Source organism: Psittacula echo (genome assembly GCF_963264785.1).
Source record: "Psittacula echo genome assembly, chromosome: 15".
In the NCBI taxonomy this organism is placed as follows: Eukaryota; Metazoa; Chordata; class Aves; order Psittaciformes; family Psittacidae; genus Psittacula; species Psittacula echo.
In genome coordinates this window covers 6,127,793-6,143,819 of record NC_137751.1, presented here as the reverse complement: position 1 = coordinate 6,143,819, position 16,027 = coordinate 6,127,793, and the positions used below count along the sequence as shown (strand labels likewise).

The following is a 16,027-nucleotide window of genomic DNA, read 5'->3' as shown; positions in this document are numbered from 1 at the left end:
GGATCAGGCCGGGATCAGGCCGGGAGCTCAGTGCTTGCTCCGGTGAGGGTACCCCGGCCACCCCCCAGCCTCGGCCACCGTCCCCCCCATGCACCCCCAGCACCGTCCCCCTCTGTCCGGCTGTCCCCGTGCTCCCAGCATGGCCATGGAGGGGGGGTTTGGAAGGCACAACCCCACGCTCACCATTCCCATCGGGAAGGCTGCCGGCAGTGACGGATCAACTACTCACGGGCACAGTCCGGGTCCCGCTGCGGCAGAGCCGGGCTGATGGGGGCAGCCACCACCAGCGTCCCCCTTCGCCCGGGGTGGCCCTGAGGTAAGGAGCGGGCTCATGTCCTCCACAGCCTCACGGCTCCTGCTTCGCTCCCAGCAGCGCCAAGGAGGGAGCCGCACCACGAGGTCAGTCCCTGAATTCCCGACGCGGCTCCCAGGGGACCCTCCGCTTCGAGCCAGTTCTCCGGGGGCCATCGGCAGCGCCGGGGGGGACGAGCACCCATCGCCTCCCGTCCCCGTCTCCACGCGGGGCAGCGAGGGGACCCCAGAGCCCTCCTCACCCCCCGGCCGCACCGGCGCTAGGGCGGCGAGTATCGATCTATGGTCCGGGCGGCCTCGGCGTGGAGGTGCGGAGCCTGCACCAGCACCTCGGCCGCCTTGTCCTGGCTCAGCCCCAGGTGCTCCGCTGTGAACTTGGCCAACGGGTAGAGGCTCTCCATGGCCTTGGGGTCGCTGAGGAAGTGCGAGGTGTGGGAGAGGAGCTCGGCCGCCTTCTCCTGCTTGAGCCCCAGCTGGTCGGCGGTGAGGCGGGCCATGGCGTAGACGCTGTCGGGGAAGTCCAGCTTGGCTTTGCCGTCGGGGCCGGCCGCGTGCATCTTCATGTGGCTGATGAGGTTGCGCTGCTGAGCGAACTTCCCACCGCACACCTGGCACTCGTAGGGCTTCTCTCCCGAGTGGATGCGCATGTGCTCGGTCAGCCGGTACTGCCGGGTGAAGCGCATCCCGCAGGCGTCGCAGGCGAAGGGCTTGAGGCCGAGGTGGCTGCGCATGTGGCGGGTCATGGTGCCGCGCTGCGTGAACTTCTTGCCGCAGATGGTGCAGGGGTAGGGGCGCGTCAGCCAGTGCGTCTTCTCGTGCTGCCGCAGCGTGGCCGGGTCCTTGTAGGACTTGTCGCAGGACGAGCAGCGGTAGGGACGCAGGATGTCCCCCAGACCCGGGCCGCCCTTGTCCAGGAAGGGCACAGCCTGCTCGGCCGCTGCCTTGTGGTACAGCTCCTCTTCGTTGTGGGCCTCCACGTGCGCGTTGAGCTGCTCGGAGCTGGGGAAGCCCTTGCCGCAGGGGATGCAGACGTACAGGTTGTCGCCCAGGCTCTCCGGCTCATAGCCCAGGTGGTTGCAGTAGCGTTCCAGCGCGTCCCCGGGCGAGGGGCCCTCGCTGCTGCCCGTCTCCTCGCTCGTGCTGTTGTCAGGCTCCAGGTCGTTGCTCTCCACGCTGGGGTAACGAGGCTGCGGCGCCGCAGGCGGGGACTCGGCCTTTTCCTCCCGCTCCAGCTCCTTCTCCGCCTCCCCTTCATCCAAGTAGGGGCCGAGGGGCTCGTGCTTCATCCAGCGGTACATCAGCTCGCGCCCGTCGGCGCGGGGCAGCGGGGGCTCGGCGCAGGGCGGCGTGCTGCGGAACGGGTCCGGGGCGTGCGGGTGCCCCCCGGGCTCCCCCCCCGGCGGGGAGTCCTTGTAGGCAGCGGCGTGGCCCCCCAAGAGGCCGGCGCTGACGGGGGGGCTGTCGTGCCGGGGGGGCAGCGAGGGCTCGCGGGGCTCTGCGGGCAGCAGGCGGTCGGTGGGCAGGAGCTGGGCAGAGGATCCGGTGGGGCTCTTCTTGGAGAGGTCGAGGCCGCAGGGCGGGGAGCAGTGGCGCTCGGGCGGGCACAGCCCGTGGGGGTGCAGCGGGGTGCCTTGGGCGGCCGAGGCGTACAGCTCCCCGCACTGTGTGTTGAGCGGCGCCGACGGCTCCACGGGCGGCAGGTCCACGGGCCGCGGCGTTCCCGAGTAGCAGGCCTGGATGACCGGCGTGGCGGCGCGCAGCCCCCGGCCCAGCTTGTAGGGCGCGTAACCCCCGCGTAAGTGGCAATACTTGCCGCTGCGCTTCAGCTTCTTCTTGCACAGGGCCACCAAGCCGGGGATCTGGAGGTAGCTGGCGGCGGCCAGCACAGCGCCCAGGCTCTGCTCGCCGCCCGGCTCGCACTCAGCCAAGCGGCCGGTGTAGATGAAGTCGAGGATGAGGCGGAAGATGCCGGGGCTCACCATCTCGTGGTCCAGGTTGAGCAGGTTGTCGTGCACCACCAGCGACTTGAGGTAGGCGCTGCTGGCCGCCAGGATGTTCTTGTGCGCGCGGAAGAGCGCGTTCTGCACCACGATGATCACGTCGCACAGGAAGCCTTTGGTGCGCTGCGTGTTCAGCTGCAGCAGCAGCTGCCGCGAGTGGCTCGGCACCTCCATGGCGTCCAGCATCCCGCTCCTCGCCCGCCGCCCTGCAACACACCGCCCCGTCCGTCAGCGCCGGCACGGACCTGGAGTTGGGGGGGGGGGGGTGTGGGTTTGACCCTCACGTCGGGGGGCTCAACCCATGTGTGTGTGCGCGGGGAGCTGGAAGGGGAGGCTCGGGGGCTCAGCCCCGCACGCTGCTGCGCCCGGGCCGCTCTGTGCCGCCGCTCGGCCGGTGCCACCGCTTATATGGGGGCTCGATTCGGAACGGGCCGGGGAAGGGGGGGGGGGGAACGGGAGGGGGGTGAAAACCCCCGGAGGCTTTCGGAGAAAGTGACATCACCCGCGGCTCCGCCAGCGCCGCGCCCCGGCCCCGCCAGCGCCCGGCACCCCCGCGACCACCTGCGGACCGCACCGCTGCCCCCCGACCCCTGCCCCTCCGCCCGCCCCCCCGGGGCCGCCGCCCGCCGTTACCTGCGCAGCGCCGCTGCCCCGCGTTCCTCCCCGCCGCGCCTCCCGCCTCTTATGCGCCCCGGTCCCGGGAGGCGCCCGGTGGTGCCCCCCCCACCGGAGCCCCCCGCCCCCGTTTCCTCTCCCCTCCACACCCCCCCCGCTCACCTCGGGACCTCCCCTCCCCGCCTCCGGTCCGGTGCCGGGCCCCCCCCCCGCCCAGGTGGGCAAAGCCAAGCGCCCGCGGAGCTGCGTTTCGGGGTGTTTCTGCCTCTGTCTTTAATGGTTCTCTTGGTGCCCCCCCCTTTCCCCTTTACCTGGGCGCCCGGTGGCCTCCGCCAACCAGCCGAGGTCTCGGTGAACTCTCATGGCTCAGCCCCGGGGGGGCCGCCGCCGGTTGCTGTTCCCCTCCACCCTCCTCCTCTTCTGCTGCTGCTGTTCCTCCATACCCCGCGCTCCCGGCCGGTCCTACGGAACGGGAGGAGGAGGAAGAGGAGGAGGAGGAGGTGGCGGTGGAAGAAGCAGCAGCGGTTCCTCGGGGTTCCCGACGCCGCCAGCTCGGAGGTGAAACCCGGGCTGCGAACTCCCCCTGACCCCGGCCTGAACTCCGAGCAGCGCCGCTGGCTGTTAAAGGGACGGCGGGAGGTTTTCCTCCTCCCATCCCCGGGCGGGGCACCGACAAGCCGGGCCCCCCCTTCCCTCCCTCCCTCCCTCCCCTCCCTCCCCATCCCGGTCTCCTCCTCCTTCTGCGAATCCGATTCCCCCCCCCTCCAATCCCGGTCTCTTCCCGCCCCGACCCCGCCGCCCCCTCGGGGGTCTCCATCCCCTGGACATCGGCCTTTGCCCGCAGCCACCGAGCTCCCGCCCCGCCGGGGCTCCCCGAGGGCTCCCGGCCCCACTCGGTGGCTCCGGGTAAATGCTCTTGTGCATGCCCCCCCCTCCCATCCCGCCCCGTCGGTACCGCTCGCAGGGCGCCATCTAGCGGCTCCGGTGCGCTCCACCGCCGCCCGTTACCGGAGGCGGCTCCTCCCTGCGCAGGTGCGCGGTGGGACCCGACGGGACGGGCGGTGGGGAAGGGTCCTGCGAGGGTCCGGCTGCTGCGTTCACTGCATGGGGCTTGGTGCTGGCCCATAGGGTGCTGAGAGGGGACCCCAATGGGTGCAAGCGATGTGGGGAAGGGGTATTTAGGCTGGGGGGGAGCAGCCGGCCCTAATTTGCTGCTGGTGGGGAAGGCACAAAGCGAGGCGGGGGGGCTCAGCGCTGGCGCCCAGATGTGCGGTGACGGCTCAGGGTGGGCCGGGGGCTTGCGGTGGTTTAGGATGGGGAGGAGGAGGAGGAGAAGGGGCGGGGGGAGCACCACGTTTCCATCCCTTAAGAAGCTGCTGGGCCGGGGGGTGCAGCCTCGGGTCCCTCCCGTGGCGCAGGGGGAGCCGCGTCTCGCTGCTTCGCGCTTTCACTTCTCCTTTCTCACGGCCGCAGCCGCTTGCACAACAGCAAAGCAGCGAGAAGGGCACCTCCGGGCCGGCTGCTCACTATGGGGGGGTCCCCGCCGGCACCCCCCGGCCTGAGCGGGGCACCCCGAGCATTGGGGACAACCCGGGTGCTGTGGGGTTTCACCCCCTAACCCCGGTCCTTCACTGAGTGAGATCCCAGCCCCTGGGACAGGATTTGGCCAGCCCTGAACGAAGGAGAGGATGGGTGCTGGCATGGGGGTGGCGGTAGCCGCATCCCTGCTCAGCATCCCTCATCTGGAACTCATCCTCACATTCCCATTGGACCCAGCTCACCATGGGACATCACCCTGTGGACCAGCACAGGCTGACACTGCCCGTGGGCACCACTCAGAAATCCCCCTCCCTGCTCCCCATCTTTGGCTCATGCCTACAGGAAGCATCGGGATCCTGGGAGCGGGACGTGGGCGACCCTCATTACAGAGCCATGGTTTAATCCCAACTCCCCGGGCACTCATTTCCTCCCCTCCCTTTATCGTTTTCCCTGTTTCCCCCCCCCCCCCTCAATTAACGGCTGGAAGTGTTTCAGGTTCTGGCAGCGAGCTCTGGACGTCGCTGTGAGCGATGGCTCCCGCGGGCTCCGTCCCGGTAATTTATGGGGCTGAGCTGCATAAATCACTGCAGCGAGCGGCTCCCAGACAGCTGCTCCCCCCGGGGCCGGCCGGGACCCCCGCCTGCCCCAGCTACCTGCTGAGTGACGCCGAGCCCTTGGGGCAGCCACCAAGGTGTGTGTGAGAGGGGGGGAATGGAAAAACCTTCACCTTTTCCACCCATTTTGGCAGCGATTCCCCCATTCCCGGCCTCTCCCAGCAGAGCAGGGGTGGATGGGTGCCCGCAGGGCACTGGGGCAGGTGGAGGGGGGGTGGAGCAATTGATATCCCCATTCCCACCATGTGGGGGGATCCCAACCCAAAAGCTGCTGGGGGTCCCCATGGATGAGGTTGGATGGGGCTTGGAGCAGCCCGGTCTAGTGAAGGTGTCCCTGTGGCAGGGGGTTGGAGCTGGATGAGCTCTAAGGTCCCATTCCATTCCGGGATTCCTTGATTCTATGACCTGTGGCTCACGCTCAGCCCTGAGGGACAGGAATGGCCGAGCTGCGGGGCCGTGGGCAGGGAATGGGAACGCACAGGGAAAAAAAGGGGGCATTTTCGCCTCAATGTGCTGAGCAGATTGGAACCAGCTCTGGTTAAGTCATTGGCTCTGTTGGGAGGTCTGAGCTGGAGCGTCTCCCGCCCGTGCCCCCTCCCCACGATCAATCAAAGTTGCAGCAAATTAGCCCAGATGCTGGGAGATTCGGTTCAAATCCAGCTGTGGTTTGGATCGCGTTCGCATGCCTGGCTTCATGTGGGACCTGGGCTCTTGGACAGGATACAGCCCCCCGGTCTCTGCAGGGCCCTGTTTCCCAGCGCAGCCTCTCCCCAAAGCCCACACACATGTCTTCCATTACGGCGCGTTGGCCAGCCGGGCCGCATCCGGCACCGCCGGCAGCCTCAGCCCCCGCTGGCTGCTCACACTTCATTCTCCCGATGGAGCTGGGCTATGGAAGCCCCCCGGCCCCAGCACCGCGGCCCCTGTGTCCCCTCTGCCTGCACTGCTGGGCTGAGGCCGTGCAACTCGTGACAGCGCTGAGCTGGAGGTGAATGGGTGATGCCCACCCTGCTCGTGGGATGCTCACACTGAGCCCTGCCTGCTTAAAGCTGGTTTGAGACACAGGACACTGCTGGGGTGCCCCCCAAATGCGAGGATCCCTGTGAGGTGATGGGAAGGGTAGACCCCCCTCTTGGCATGCCACAGCCCCCCCACCAGCCAGGCTGCAGTGGATGCCACTGGGGGGGCAAGGGGACCCATTCCTTTGAGGTGATGCTCAGGTGAATGGGGGCCATGCTCCTGTAGAGTGATGCTTGGTGGGGCAATGGGAGCCCAATGGGCACCCTGGGGAGAGCGGAAATGCTCGGTTGGACAAAGGTACCTTCCCCACAGGGTGATATTTCATGGGGTGCTGGGGCCCTTTCTTGTGAGGGGCTGTTCAGGTGCACAGACTCACACAGTGATTGAGGTTGAGGACCTCAGGAGTTATCACCCAATCCTCAGCTAAAGCTGCCCAGGACCTTGCCCAGACCCCTTTTGGCTATCCCCGAGGATGGTGACTTCACCACTGCCCTGGACAGCCTCTGCCAGTGCACCCTTCACAGGGAAAGATGCTAGGTGCTGGTCAGTGAGGAGCTCCATGGGTTAACCTGTGCCCATTGCCACTCATCCTGGCACTGGGCACCACTGAGCTGAGCCTGGCTCCATCCCCCTGCACCCTCCCTCCAGGATGTACGTACGGTGACCCAGTGCCCTGAGCCTTCTCCAGGCCGAGCAGCCCCAGCTCACCCATAGGAGAGATGCTCCAGTCCTTTGATCTTCATTGTGCTCCTTCACTGGGCTCTCTCCGGTCTGTCCACACCTCTTGTACTGGGGACCCAGGAGCGGCCTCCCCAGCGCTGAGCTGAGATCCTCATCCTCATCCTCACCCTCCTGATGCAGCCCAGAGCACCATTTACCTCCTTTACCCCAAAGGGCCCGTTGCTGGCTCATGGTCACCAGAAGCTCTGGGGTCTTTGCTGTGGCCTCTGGGATGTCCTGATCCCTACGGCTTTGAACTTCTCCTTGTTGCACTTAACAAGGTCTCTGTCAGCTGGAGGGGGCAATGGAACCCCCTTTCCCATGGGGTGATACCTGATGGGGTGAGGGGACCCCTTCCCTGCTGGGTGACGCGCAGGCAGGTGAGGATCCCATCACTGTGGGGTGGTGCTTGGTGGGATGATGGGACCTCTTCCCTTATGAGTGATGGATCACGGGGCAGTGAGACCCCTTCCTTGTGGAATGATGCTCAAATTGCTTGGGGAACACTTCCATACTTGGGGAGGGGGAAAGAGAGGTGATGAGATCCCTTTCTCTAAGGGATAATGCTTCATGAGGCAATGGGATCCCTTCCTTGTGGGCAGTCAAATGAGGGCACCCACCCCTGCAAGGTGATGTTTCATGGAGCAATGGGACCCCTTCCCTGTGGGGTGCTGTCTGATGGAGTGATGAGACCCCTTCCGTGTGGGTCAATTGACCCCTGTTGTGGGACAATACTCAAATTGAGTGAGGAACACTTCCAGTGGGGCGATATTTGGAGGGGGGAGAGGTGATGAGACCTTTTCTCTATGGGATAATACTTCATGGGGCAATGGGATCCCTCCCTTAAGGGGTGATACCTGATGGGACCCCTTCCTTTTGGGGTGATGCTCAGTCAAACAGGGACACCCATCCCTGCCAGGTGATGTTTAATGGAGCAGTGGGCCCCTTTTCTTGTGGGGTGCTGTCTGATGGGGTGGTGGGACCCTTTCCTTGTGGGATAATACCTGATGGGGTGAAGGGACCCCTTCCCTACAAGCTGACAGGCAGGTGAGTATCTTATCCCTATGGTGTGATGCTTGACGGGACGATGTGATGCTCTTCCAAGTGATGCTCATTGGGATGCTGCAACCCCCCTTCCTTTTGCCAGTGATGCTCACCCAAACAAGAACACGCATCCAGCCGATATTCCCGAGGGAATGGGACTCCCTTCATTATCCAGTCACGAGTGGAAAGCCCACGAGATGGCAGCAACGGGCCGCTCTCCGGGATGTCCCCCCCCTCTTTCTCCATCACCCCCCGAAGGGGCCGCTTTATTCCCCCTCCATCTCGTCCCGGTACCCCCGACGCGCGCGTCGGGGGTACCGGGACGAGATGGAGGGGGAATAAAGCGGCTTCGGACGGGGAGGACACAACAGCGGAGCTACGCAGCCGGTTGCGGGTGGGCCGGCCCCAGTTGCTGACTAATCCCGGGGCTGAGTCACGGTTGCGGCTGGGAGCGCTGCGGCAACGCACACCCCATCCCCTCCATCCCCTTCTCAAACGGAGAACCCCGACGGGCATACGATGGGGGGGGGGGGAAAGGGGGACACCCCCTAATATCCCCTTCATGGGGGGTTTATGGAGTTTTGGGGGGGTTCTAAGGGGGAAAGCACACTAAGGTGATGGAGGATAAAGGATGCTGATGGGGGTTTGTGGGGGGGGTCATTCCTTGATTCGCTCTGTAGGTATTTGGGGGTGAATGTATGGGAAAGGGGGGGGGGTGGTCGTGGCCTGGGTCCCCATAGCAGCGTGCGGCCTTGCGCAGCGGCGGATGCTGGCGGGCGCGGATGCTGCTGTCAATGACAACGCCGCTGTTGCTGTGGAGACCGCTATGATGCTTCTCCAGAGCAGAGTGAGGTCAGACGGCTCCGGCAGGAATTGGGGAGGGGGTGTGTGGATGGATGCATAAGGAGGGGGGAAAGGATGCCCCCATGTCCCCCTGGATGCCCCCTATTTGAGGGGGGCTGGTACTTGGGATGATGGGGAGGGCAGAATTCACTCAGCCAAGAACCCACAACCCATTTGGCTCTGGGACAACGATGGACTTGGGGGTCTCAGCCCCTGCTCAGACCCCATTGTGAGGGCCAGAGGGGGACAAGGCAGAACGGTGCAGCAATGGGGTGCCTTCCCCCGATACTCTAAACTCAACCCCCCCCCCCCACTACCACTTTGTGCTGTTCCATCCCCCTGCAGGACACTGGGCTGGCACCCATGGGTGCTGGTGGCACTGGAGGGATGGGGATTCTTCCCGGGGGCAGGCTGGAGGTGCTGACCAGGACATTGCCATGGATGGGGGTACACGGGGGCACCCCCATGCTAGTACCTGAGTGTGGGGACTCCTGAGGACTTGTGCAACCCCTTCCCATGATGGGGGTCTCGAGCAACTCCATGTCACCAGCCCCACGGTCACCCCACAAGGCCAGGATGGGGCCACGCTCCAGCACAGTGCAGTGATCAGGTGGCAGTGGGTGTTCTGGGCTCTTTTGGGTGCCCGGTTGGACCCCTCAAGGTCTGGAGCAGGGGCTGTCCCACAGCGCAGCCCTCGGTGTGATGGGACCCTCTGCTTGTGCCTCGATGGGTGCACGGCCCCGAGCCTGGTGCAGGTGGAACGGGGATGTGGGATGCTGGATGCTGAGCACCTCGAGGAGCCGGGGGCCGGGGGGACCGAATGGATCCAGAGGGGGAACCGGGTAAGGGGGGGGGGGGGGGTCTCGGTGGTCCCGGTGCCTCCCGGCCCCCTGCCCGGCTCCGGGCCGCTTGTCCTCCCCCCGCGCCGATATAAATAGTAGCGTCTTCCCGTTCCCTAAATTTCCTCGCTGACGTAGCGCTCACGTCATTGTGTAGGTTGATGCTTTTCTATGAATGAGCCGAGATCCCCGTTACTACGAGCCCGATCCTATAAAAGCCCCGCGCGCTGCGGACAGCGCAGCACCGCCACCGGCGCCGTCCCCCGCCGGGACCAGCAGCAGGGAACCGGGACCGGCCCCGGCAAGCACCGGGGCCCGCAGGAGGTAAGACACCGGCAGGGCTGGCCCGCAGGTAAGCAGGGACGGAGCCCGGTGCGGGAGCGGGGACGGGCACCGGGAGCTGCACCTGCCCGCCCCGGGGATGGAGGTGGGGGGGGTAAAGGAGGGAGGCGGGGCAGGAGAACCGGGGGGGACCAGAGCGAACGGGGGGGGCTCTGCGGCGGGCGCGGGAGGCGCGGTACCGCCTGGCGCAACCCCACGTGTGGGCCGGGGGGCGGCGGGGCCGGGGGGGCGGAGCCGCCCCGGGGGGAGCACGGCGGGGCCCGACCCCCGCACCTTGCCCCATGGAAGTGCGGGGGGACGGGGACGGGGAACCGCATCCGTGTGTGTGTGTGTCCCGCTCCGGTGGCACCGGCGCCTGCTTCCCCCTGTCCAGAGCCTGTCCGGTCCATCCCGGACGGGACAACCCCCCCAGCCCCATCCTGCCGTGTCCAGCATCCCCAAACCCCTCAGGTTCCCCCCCATCCCGTCCCCAGCGGGTGCTGCCAGCCCCGCAGCCCCGGGGGTCGATCGCCTTCATCCCGGGGGCGGGGGGGCCGTCGGAAGAGCGCGGAGACCCCCGTCGAGGAGAGCCCGAGTCAGCGCGTCGGCACCTTGGCTCTAGACTGCTTACTGCTGCGTAGGGACAGGACAGTAACAGTCTACAGTCATGGCTACTGAAGCATGACCCACCGCCGGCACCGGCCCCGGCCCCGCCGCAGCGCCGCTGGGGGGGGGAATGAGCTGTCCGTGGTGCTGAGCCGTCGGGGAGCGCTCCCCGCCGCCGCGTTGAGGGGGGGGAAGGCAGAGGAAAGGGTTGGGGATGGGGGGGGGTGTCCCGGTGCCCGCCTGACCCCGCTCTCTCTTTCCCCCCCCGCAGACACCCCACGGCGGACGCCCCCCCCTTCCCGCTGCAGCCCAGGTAGGGGGGGTCCCACCCGGCGCGGGGGGGGGGGCGGCGGGGTGGGAGATGTAGGGGGGGTGTGGATGGTACCGACACTCTCCCCCCCCCCCCCGCTTTAAGCACCGGACACCCCTCGCCCCCCCCTTCGAGCCGCGGTGGGGGTCGGGCGCGCTCGCTGCGGTGGCGGAGCCGCCTCCTCGCCGTCGCCAAGGCACCGGCTCCGTGTGTGTGTGTCCTCCCCCCGCCGCCGCCCCCCCTTTCCGACGCCGCCCGGGCGACCGTGGCTTTAGATTGTTACTGTGCCGCTGGGGGGGTAACAGTCTACAGCCATGGTCGCCGGGCTCGGCGGACTCGCACCGCGGGCAGCACCGGCTCCCCCATCACCCTAACCCCCCTCTTTAGCCCCTCGGGGGTACCGGAAAGCGTTAAGGTCCCGTCGGGGGCTGCCCGCCTCCCGGGGCAGTAGGAGCTCACATGCAGGATGCAGCTCACCGCACATCAACTCTTACTGTTCGGGGGGGCGGGCGCCAAGCGGCTCCTCCTCGGACAACGGGAACGGCGGGACCCCTCCGTGCATGGACATCACTGTTCCTCCCCGGCCCCGCAGCCCCTCACCTGCCCTCCGCACCGGCGAGCGGCTCCCGGAGCCGCCGTCCCATGTCCCGTCCGCGTCGCCGCCGGGGATGCTGCGGTGGGGGCTCGGGGAGGGGGCAGCGGGGCCGTTCTCGGTAGCGGAGCTCGGGCCGGTCGCGGCGGGACTGAGCGGGGCCGGTCCGGGGCGGGCGGTGGCCGGGGGCGGGCGCAGGTTGCACAACCGGCCCGGCGCGGCCAGGAGATTCCTGAGCGGCGAAGTCAGAGCGGCCCGGCCTGCCCCGGCAGCGGGCATCGGGCCCTCGGCAGCCGGCGGCGACCAGTACCGGCCGGGCAGGACCCCATGCAGGGGCCACCGGGGACCCAGAGCCTCGGGAGATAGGGCTGGATGCGGCGTAGTGACCATGGAGACCTTGGACCGGATGGGGGATACAGGGGACACTGGGGATGGGGGAAACAGGCCCCGGCCCCCCCACCCCCAAACAAGGACTTTCAACCCCAAGGGTGCTGCAACTCCAGCAGGGGGGTCCCATGGGTGGCCCTGGGTCCCCATGGGGTGCCCCCTAAACCAGGGGCTGTGCCAGGCAGGGCCCCTTGCCCATGCTCCCCTTTAGGAGCACCCATCAGCTCTGTCCTCACCCAGGGGGGCACAGGCCACAGCAAGGGGGTATCGCAAGCACTGGGTCCCTGCTGTGTCCTGCTCCATTTCCTACCAGTGATTCCCTTTGCTCCCCGCTTTTCCCATGGCTGTGGATGGCAGCTGGCCATGGGCCGCACACCTCCAGGAAGGGGATTTTGGGGCAGCCCCACCACTGCTCAGGCAAAGCCACAACCAACTTGTGTTTAGCACAGTAAAAGTTGCTCCCGGTCACAAAACCCATTCCCTGCATGGGCTGTGGCATCCAGGTCCCTTCCAGGGTGATGGGACGCATCCCATGGGCAGCACTGTGGCCCCTGGGCCCCATGCTCCAAGCCCTAGGAAGGCTCCATCTGCGCTGTTGTTGTTTTGAAGGCCAAGTCTCTCCTGCTGGAATTAAGTTTTTCTTCCAGAGTCCTTAAAAATATCCCGGATTTCTGACACTGGGATTTGTCTTCCAATGGTGCTTCCAAGCCGCCGGGCCCATGGCCAGCCGTCAGCACGGCGGGATGAAGGCTGTCCAGCTCCCGTGCTCCTCCTCAGCATGCAGACCGGGGAGGAACTCACCAATTCCACACTGGGACAGAGCTCAGTGGGGTGCAAACCTCAGCCTGGCTCCTGGCAAGCATCCCTGTGCTCGGGTGGTATCGATTTTCCAGGGGGATATCCAGCAGCCATGACCCTATGGAGCCCCACAGCTGATGACGGAGCTGCTACAAGTGTCCCCCCTGGCTGGGAGTTCTCTGTGCATCCCTATGAGAACACGTGGTCCTGAAATCCAGCCTGTGATCCGCTCCCAAAGGGGATCCACGTGGGAATGGTGGGGATTTGGGGTGGGTTGAGGGGTGCAGGAGAGGTGCTGCTGCCCCCCCGATGAAGGCAGGGTTGTGCCCGCCCGCCGCACCCGCTGTTGTTACCATCTGACAGCTCTTGGCGAAAGGAGCTTTTGTGATTCAGCCGTGTTTATCCCAGCCCGCGGCCCGGCCCAGCGTGGGTTTCCATGGAAAACTTCCATCCAAAACAAGGAGAGAAGGAGCTACAGCGGGAGTGACTCAGCCACAACTGGAAGCTTCTGCGGGTGAAGCCAGACAAGAGGAGGGGGGACTGTTCCCAAAGGCTCGGTCCCGCTCCTGGCAGCAGGTCCCAGGGATGGCCCTGGCTCTCTCCTGTTGGGGGGAGCTGCACTGTGTGCATCTGTGGAACACGTCACCCTCCTGCAGCACCCCCCTCCAGAGCCTCTCGTGGGGACAGGGGAGGAAGAACGTGAGATGAGTAAGGCTCAAACCCATCAGGATCCGCATCCGGAGCCCACCGGGTGGGCAGTGGAGGAGGGCCTGACTCAGCCACGGTGCAGGGGAAGGGATGTGGGTGTTTGGGGGTGGCAGCAGCTCCTGCCCATGCTGGGCTCCTCATGCCCTCCCTGGGATGCTGGGAGGGGGCTACAGGTGCTCTAGGGTAAGGAAGGACCCCACTTGAAGACGGGTGACCCCCCACTCCTTGCCACAGCACCAGGCTGAGTAACACTGGTGGCTGTCCCCAGGCGGGGGTTTTCTGTGTCACTCCCTTGCTCAGGGACACCAAGTTCCACACAGTGTTTTGGGGGGAAAACCCAGCTCCTCCGGGCCCTGTGGGGTGGGGGGGAAAAAGAAACCCCCATAAGCTGAGGGGTGGGAGGACACTGGTCACTTGCTTCCAAGCTCAACTCCATGAGTAACACAGGCCCAGACCTGGGTCTATGACAGGGGCCAGCATGAAGGTGGAAAAAGAGGCATTCCCAAGGCGAATCCCTCTGGTGACGGACACAGCAGTCACTTCCCTCCTGCCACAGCACCAGAGGCCAAGCACCACCTTCCCCTGCTGCTCTCATAGAGGAGAGTCACCTTTATTTGTGTTTATGAATTTCAACGGGTACAGGAGCAGGTCCCGCAGCATCCCCGTCCCGCAGCACCCTGCTGCCCCAGCTCCCCGCAGAGCCGGGCTCTGCTCACTCACCGCACGCTGGGCTCCGTCCCAAGAGCAGGGAGCTGCGGCGGGAAGACGCCAGTGTGTGGCTGCGGGACCGCAGTGCAGGCTCCGGGGCTGCAGTGCCTTCACCACGCCGCTGGGCCGGGAGAGCTCCGTGCTGATGGAACAGCAAACACTGAGCTCTCTGCTGCCATCCTGCCTCAGCAGCAGAGACACAGGCCCAAGGTGCGTCCCTCCCCTACCAAGAAGTGGCCTCTGGTGTCCCCAGTACGGTAACCAAGGGGTGACAGACACCACACACCTTCACAGCACCCCAACAGGCAGCAGAGAGGTGACACAGTGCTGCTCTGAGGTGATGGAGCAGGCAGGCTCTGCCTGAGCCCCAGGAACCAGCCACATCTTCCTGCCACCACAGAACCAGCAACAAGGCAGAGGGCAAGACACATGCATGAGGACTTGCTTCTGCTGGGATGGTTTTACCCCAATGCAACTCCCAGGCCTGTCCCTGGCTGAGTGAACACTGCTGGTCCCTGTCCTGAAGCCTGCTCCATCCACAGCATCCTCCATCCCTCACAGTGCCCACATCACGCTGCACAAACCAGGAGGCAAATGAAGAAGTTTCACCTAATTTTTCTCTTTTACCAACTCTATTGCACTGTTCCACCAGGGAAAGCCATGCTTAGGAGCCCTGTGAGCAGAGACCTGGCTATGGTACCTCTGGGCTGCAGAGAGCAGCAGTCAAGCAGGACACCTGGAACTGTAACAATAATAAAAGATTTCCATGTTTCTGGAAAACACAGGAACCAAAAACACAGCAACAAGTTCTTCTTGTTCACAATGGCACTTTGCACAGAGGAAGATACAAAAGGTCCCAACACACCGAACCAGCAGGTATTTCATTCCTGAAAGGCACACCAGCCACACGTGAGAGGTTTTACAGACCCAGACCAGCTGGAAAGTTGGCTTGAACTGGTATTAAAGCACATGAACTTTTAGGGTAAGAGCTGCAGGAGCTGAGTGCACTGCAGGCCTTTGCTATGGCTGAGCTGGGGGACCCTGACTCTGAACACCTATTTAAGTCTCACAGCACCACACACAGGGTCACCCTCCTGTCCTCAACCCCATTGTACCCACACACTCGTATCTATAACATGTCTACAACAGGGAGATAACAAAGAGCCATTCAGCCTGGGCTAACACTGCAGAGCAGCAGTGAGCTGGCAAGGGCTCTTTGGTCCTGCTGGAGGTCACAAACACGGTGATCTGTCACCAACACATGGCTGCACATGGCTCACTACAGCACCATTTATTACAGAGCCTGTCATCAAACTGCCCCAGCCTCCAGGGGCTCAGCCTGTTCCTGCCCAGGGCAGAATCGGTCCAAGAAGTCCAGGTACACCTTCCTCTGTGGTGCAGCTGCAGGGACAAAGTGCCCGCCGGGGTGGCTGAGGACAACAGGCTCCACAAAGCACTGGGCCAGCTCCCTGCTGAGAGAGGCTGCGATGACAGCATCGGTGTCCCCCACAACGTGCAGCGTGGGCAGGGCGATGGGCTCCCGGTAGAAGTGCCCGTGGGCCGGGGCTCTGCTGGCAAAGCCGGCCACCAGGATGGCGAAACCCACCGGGAAGCGGGGATCCCCGCGGGCCCGCAGCGCGCACACCATAGCGGCAAGGGCCGCGCCCTGGCTGAAGCCCAGCAGCCCGTCAAAGGGCCCGTGCTCCGCCAGCGCCGCCGCCACGGCCGACAGCGACTCCTCCAGCCCCGCCGGCTCCGCCGCCGCTTCCTCCACCTCAAAGGTGCCAGGCCCGGAGAACCACCAGCCGCGGGGGGGGTCGTCCCCGTCGCTCTCCTCACCGCCGCCGGGCACGGTGTGGGGCGCGCTGACCGGCACCAACTCGGCGCGGCCCCGCAGGGCCTTGCGCAGCGCCCCGGTGCGCTGCCGGAACCGCGGCCCGCTCTGCCGGTAGCCGTGCAGCGCCAGCAGCCGCAGCACCCTCCGCTCCGACATGGCTCCCACCGCCGGCGGAAGCCAACTGACGCACTTCCGGCAGCTCTCGCCCCTTTTC

General features: G+C 65.5%; 2 protein-coding genes across 2 annotated transcripts; both read right to left on the bottom strand.

Annotated features, from left to right (window-relative positions):
• Positions 1 to 572: 572 nt before the first annotated feature.
• HIC1 (HIC ZBTB transcriptional repressor 1) lies at positions 573 to 3,290 on the bottom strand (the record flags this gene model as incomplete). Its single annotated transcript, XM_080629988.1, has 2 exons — positions 573 to 2,518; positions 3,239 to 3,290. The coding sequence occupies 2 exons, from the start codon at positions 3,288 to 3,290 to the stop codon at positions 573 to 575; spliced, it is 1,998 nt and encodes a 665-aa protein (XP_080486114.1).
• Positions 3,291 to 14,815: 11,525 nt separating this feature from the next.
• OVCA2 (OVCA2 serine hydrolase domain containing) lies at positions 14,816 to 15,979 on the bottom strand. Its single transcript, XM_080629962.1, has one exon. It carries the CDS (start codon positions 15,967 to 15,969, stop codon positions 15,286 to 15,288), a length of 684 nt encoding a protein of 227 aa, XP_080486088.1. The 5' UTR covers positions 15,970 to 15,979; the 3' UTR covers positions 14,816 to 15,285.
• Between the last annotated feature and the right edge of the window lie 48 nt (positions 15,980 to 16,027).

Excerpts from the sequence above, each read along its gene's own strand:
- OVCA2 (XM_080629962.1), bottom strand. The coding sequence starts at position 15,969 with ATGTCGGAGCGGAGGGTGCTGCGGCTGCTGGCGCTGCACGGCTACCGG.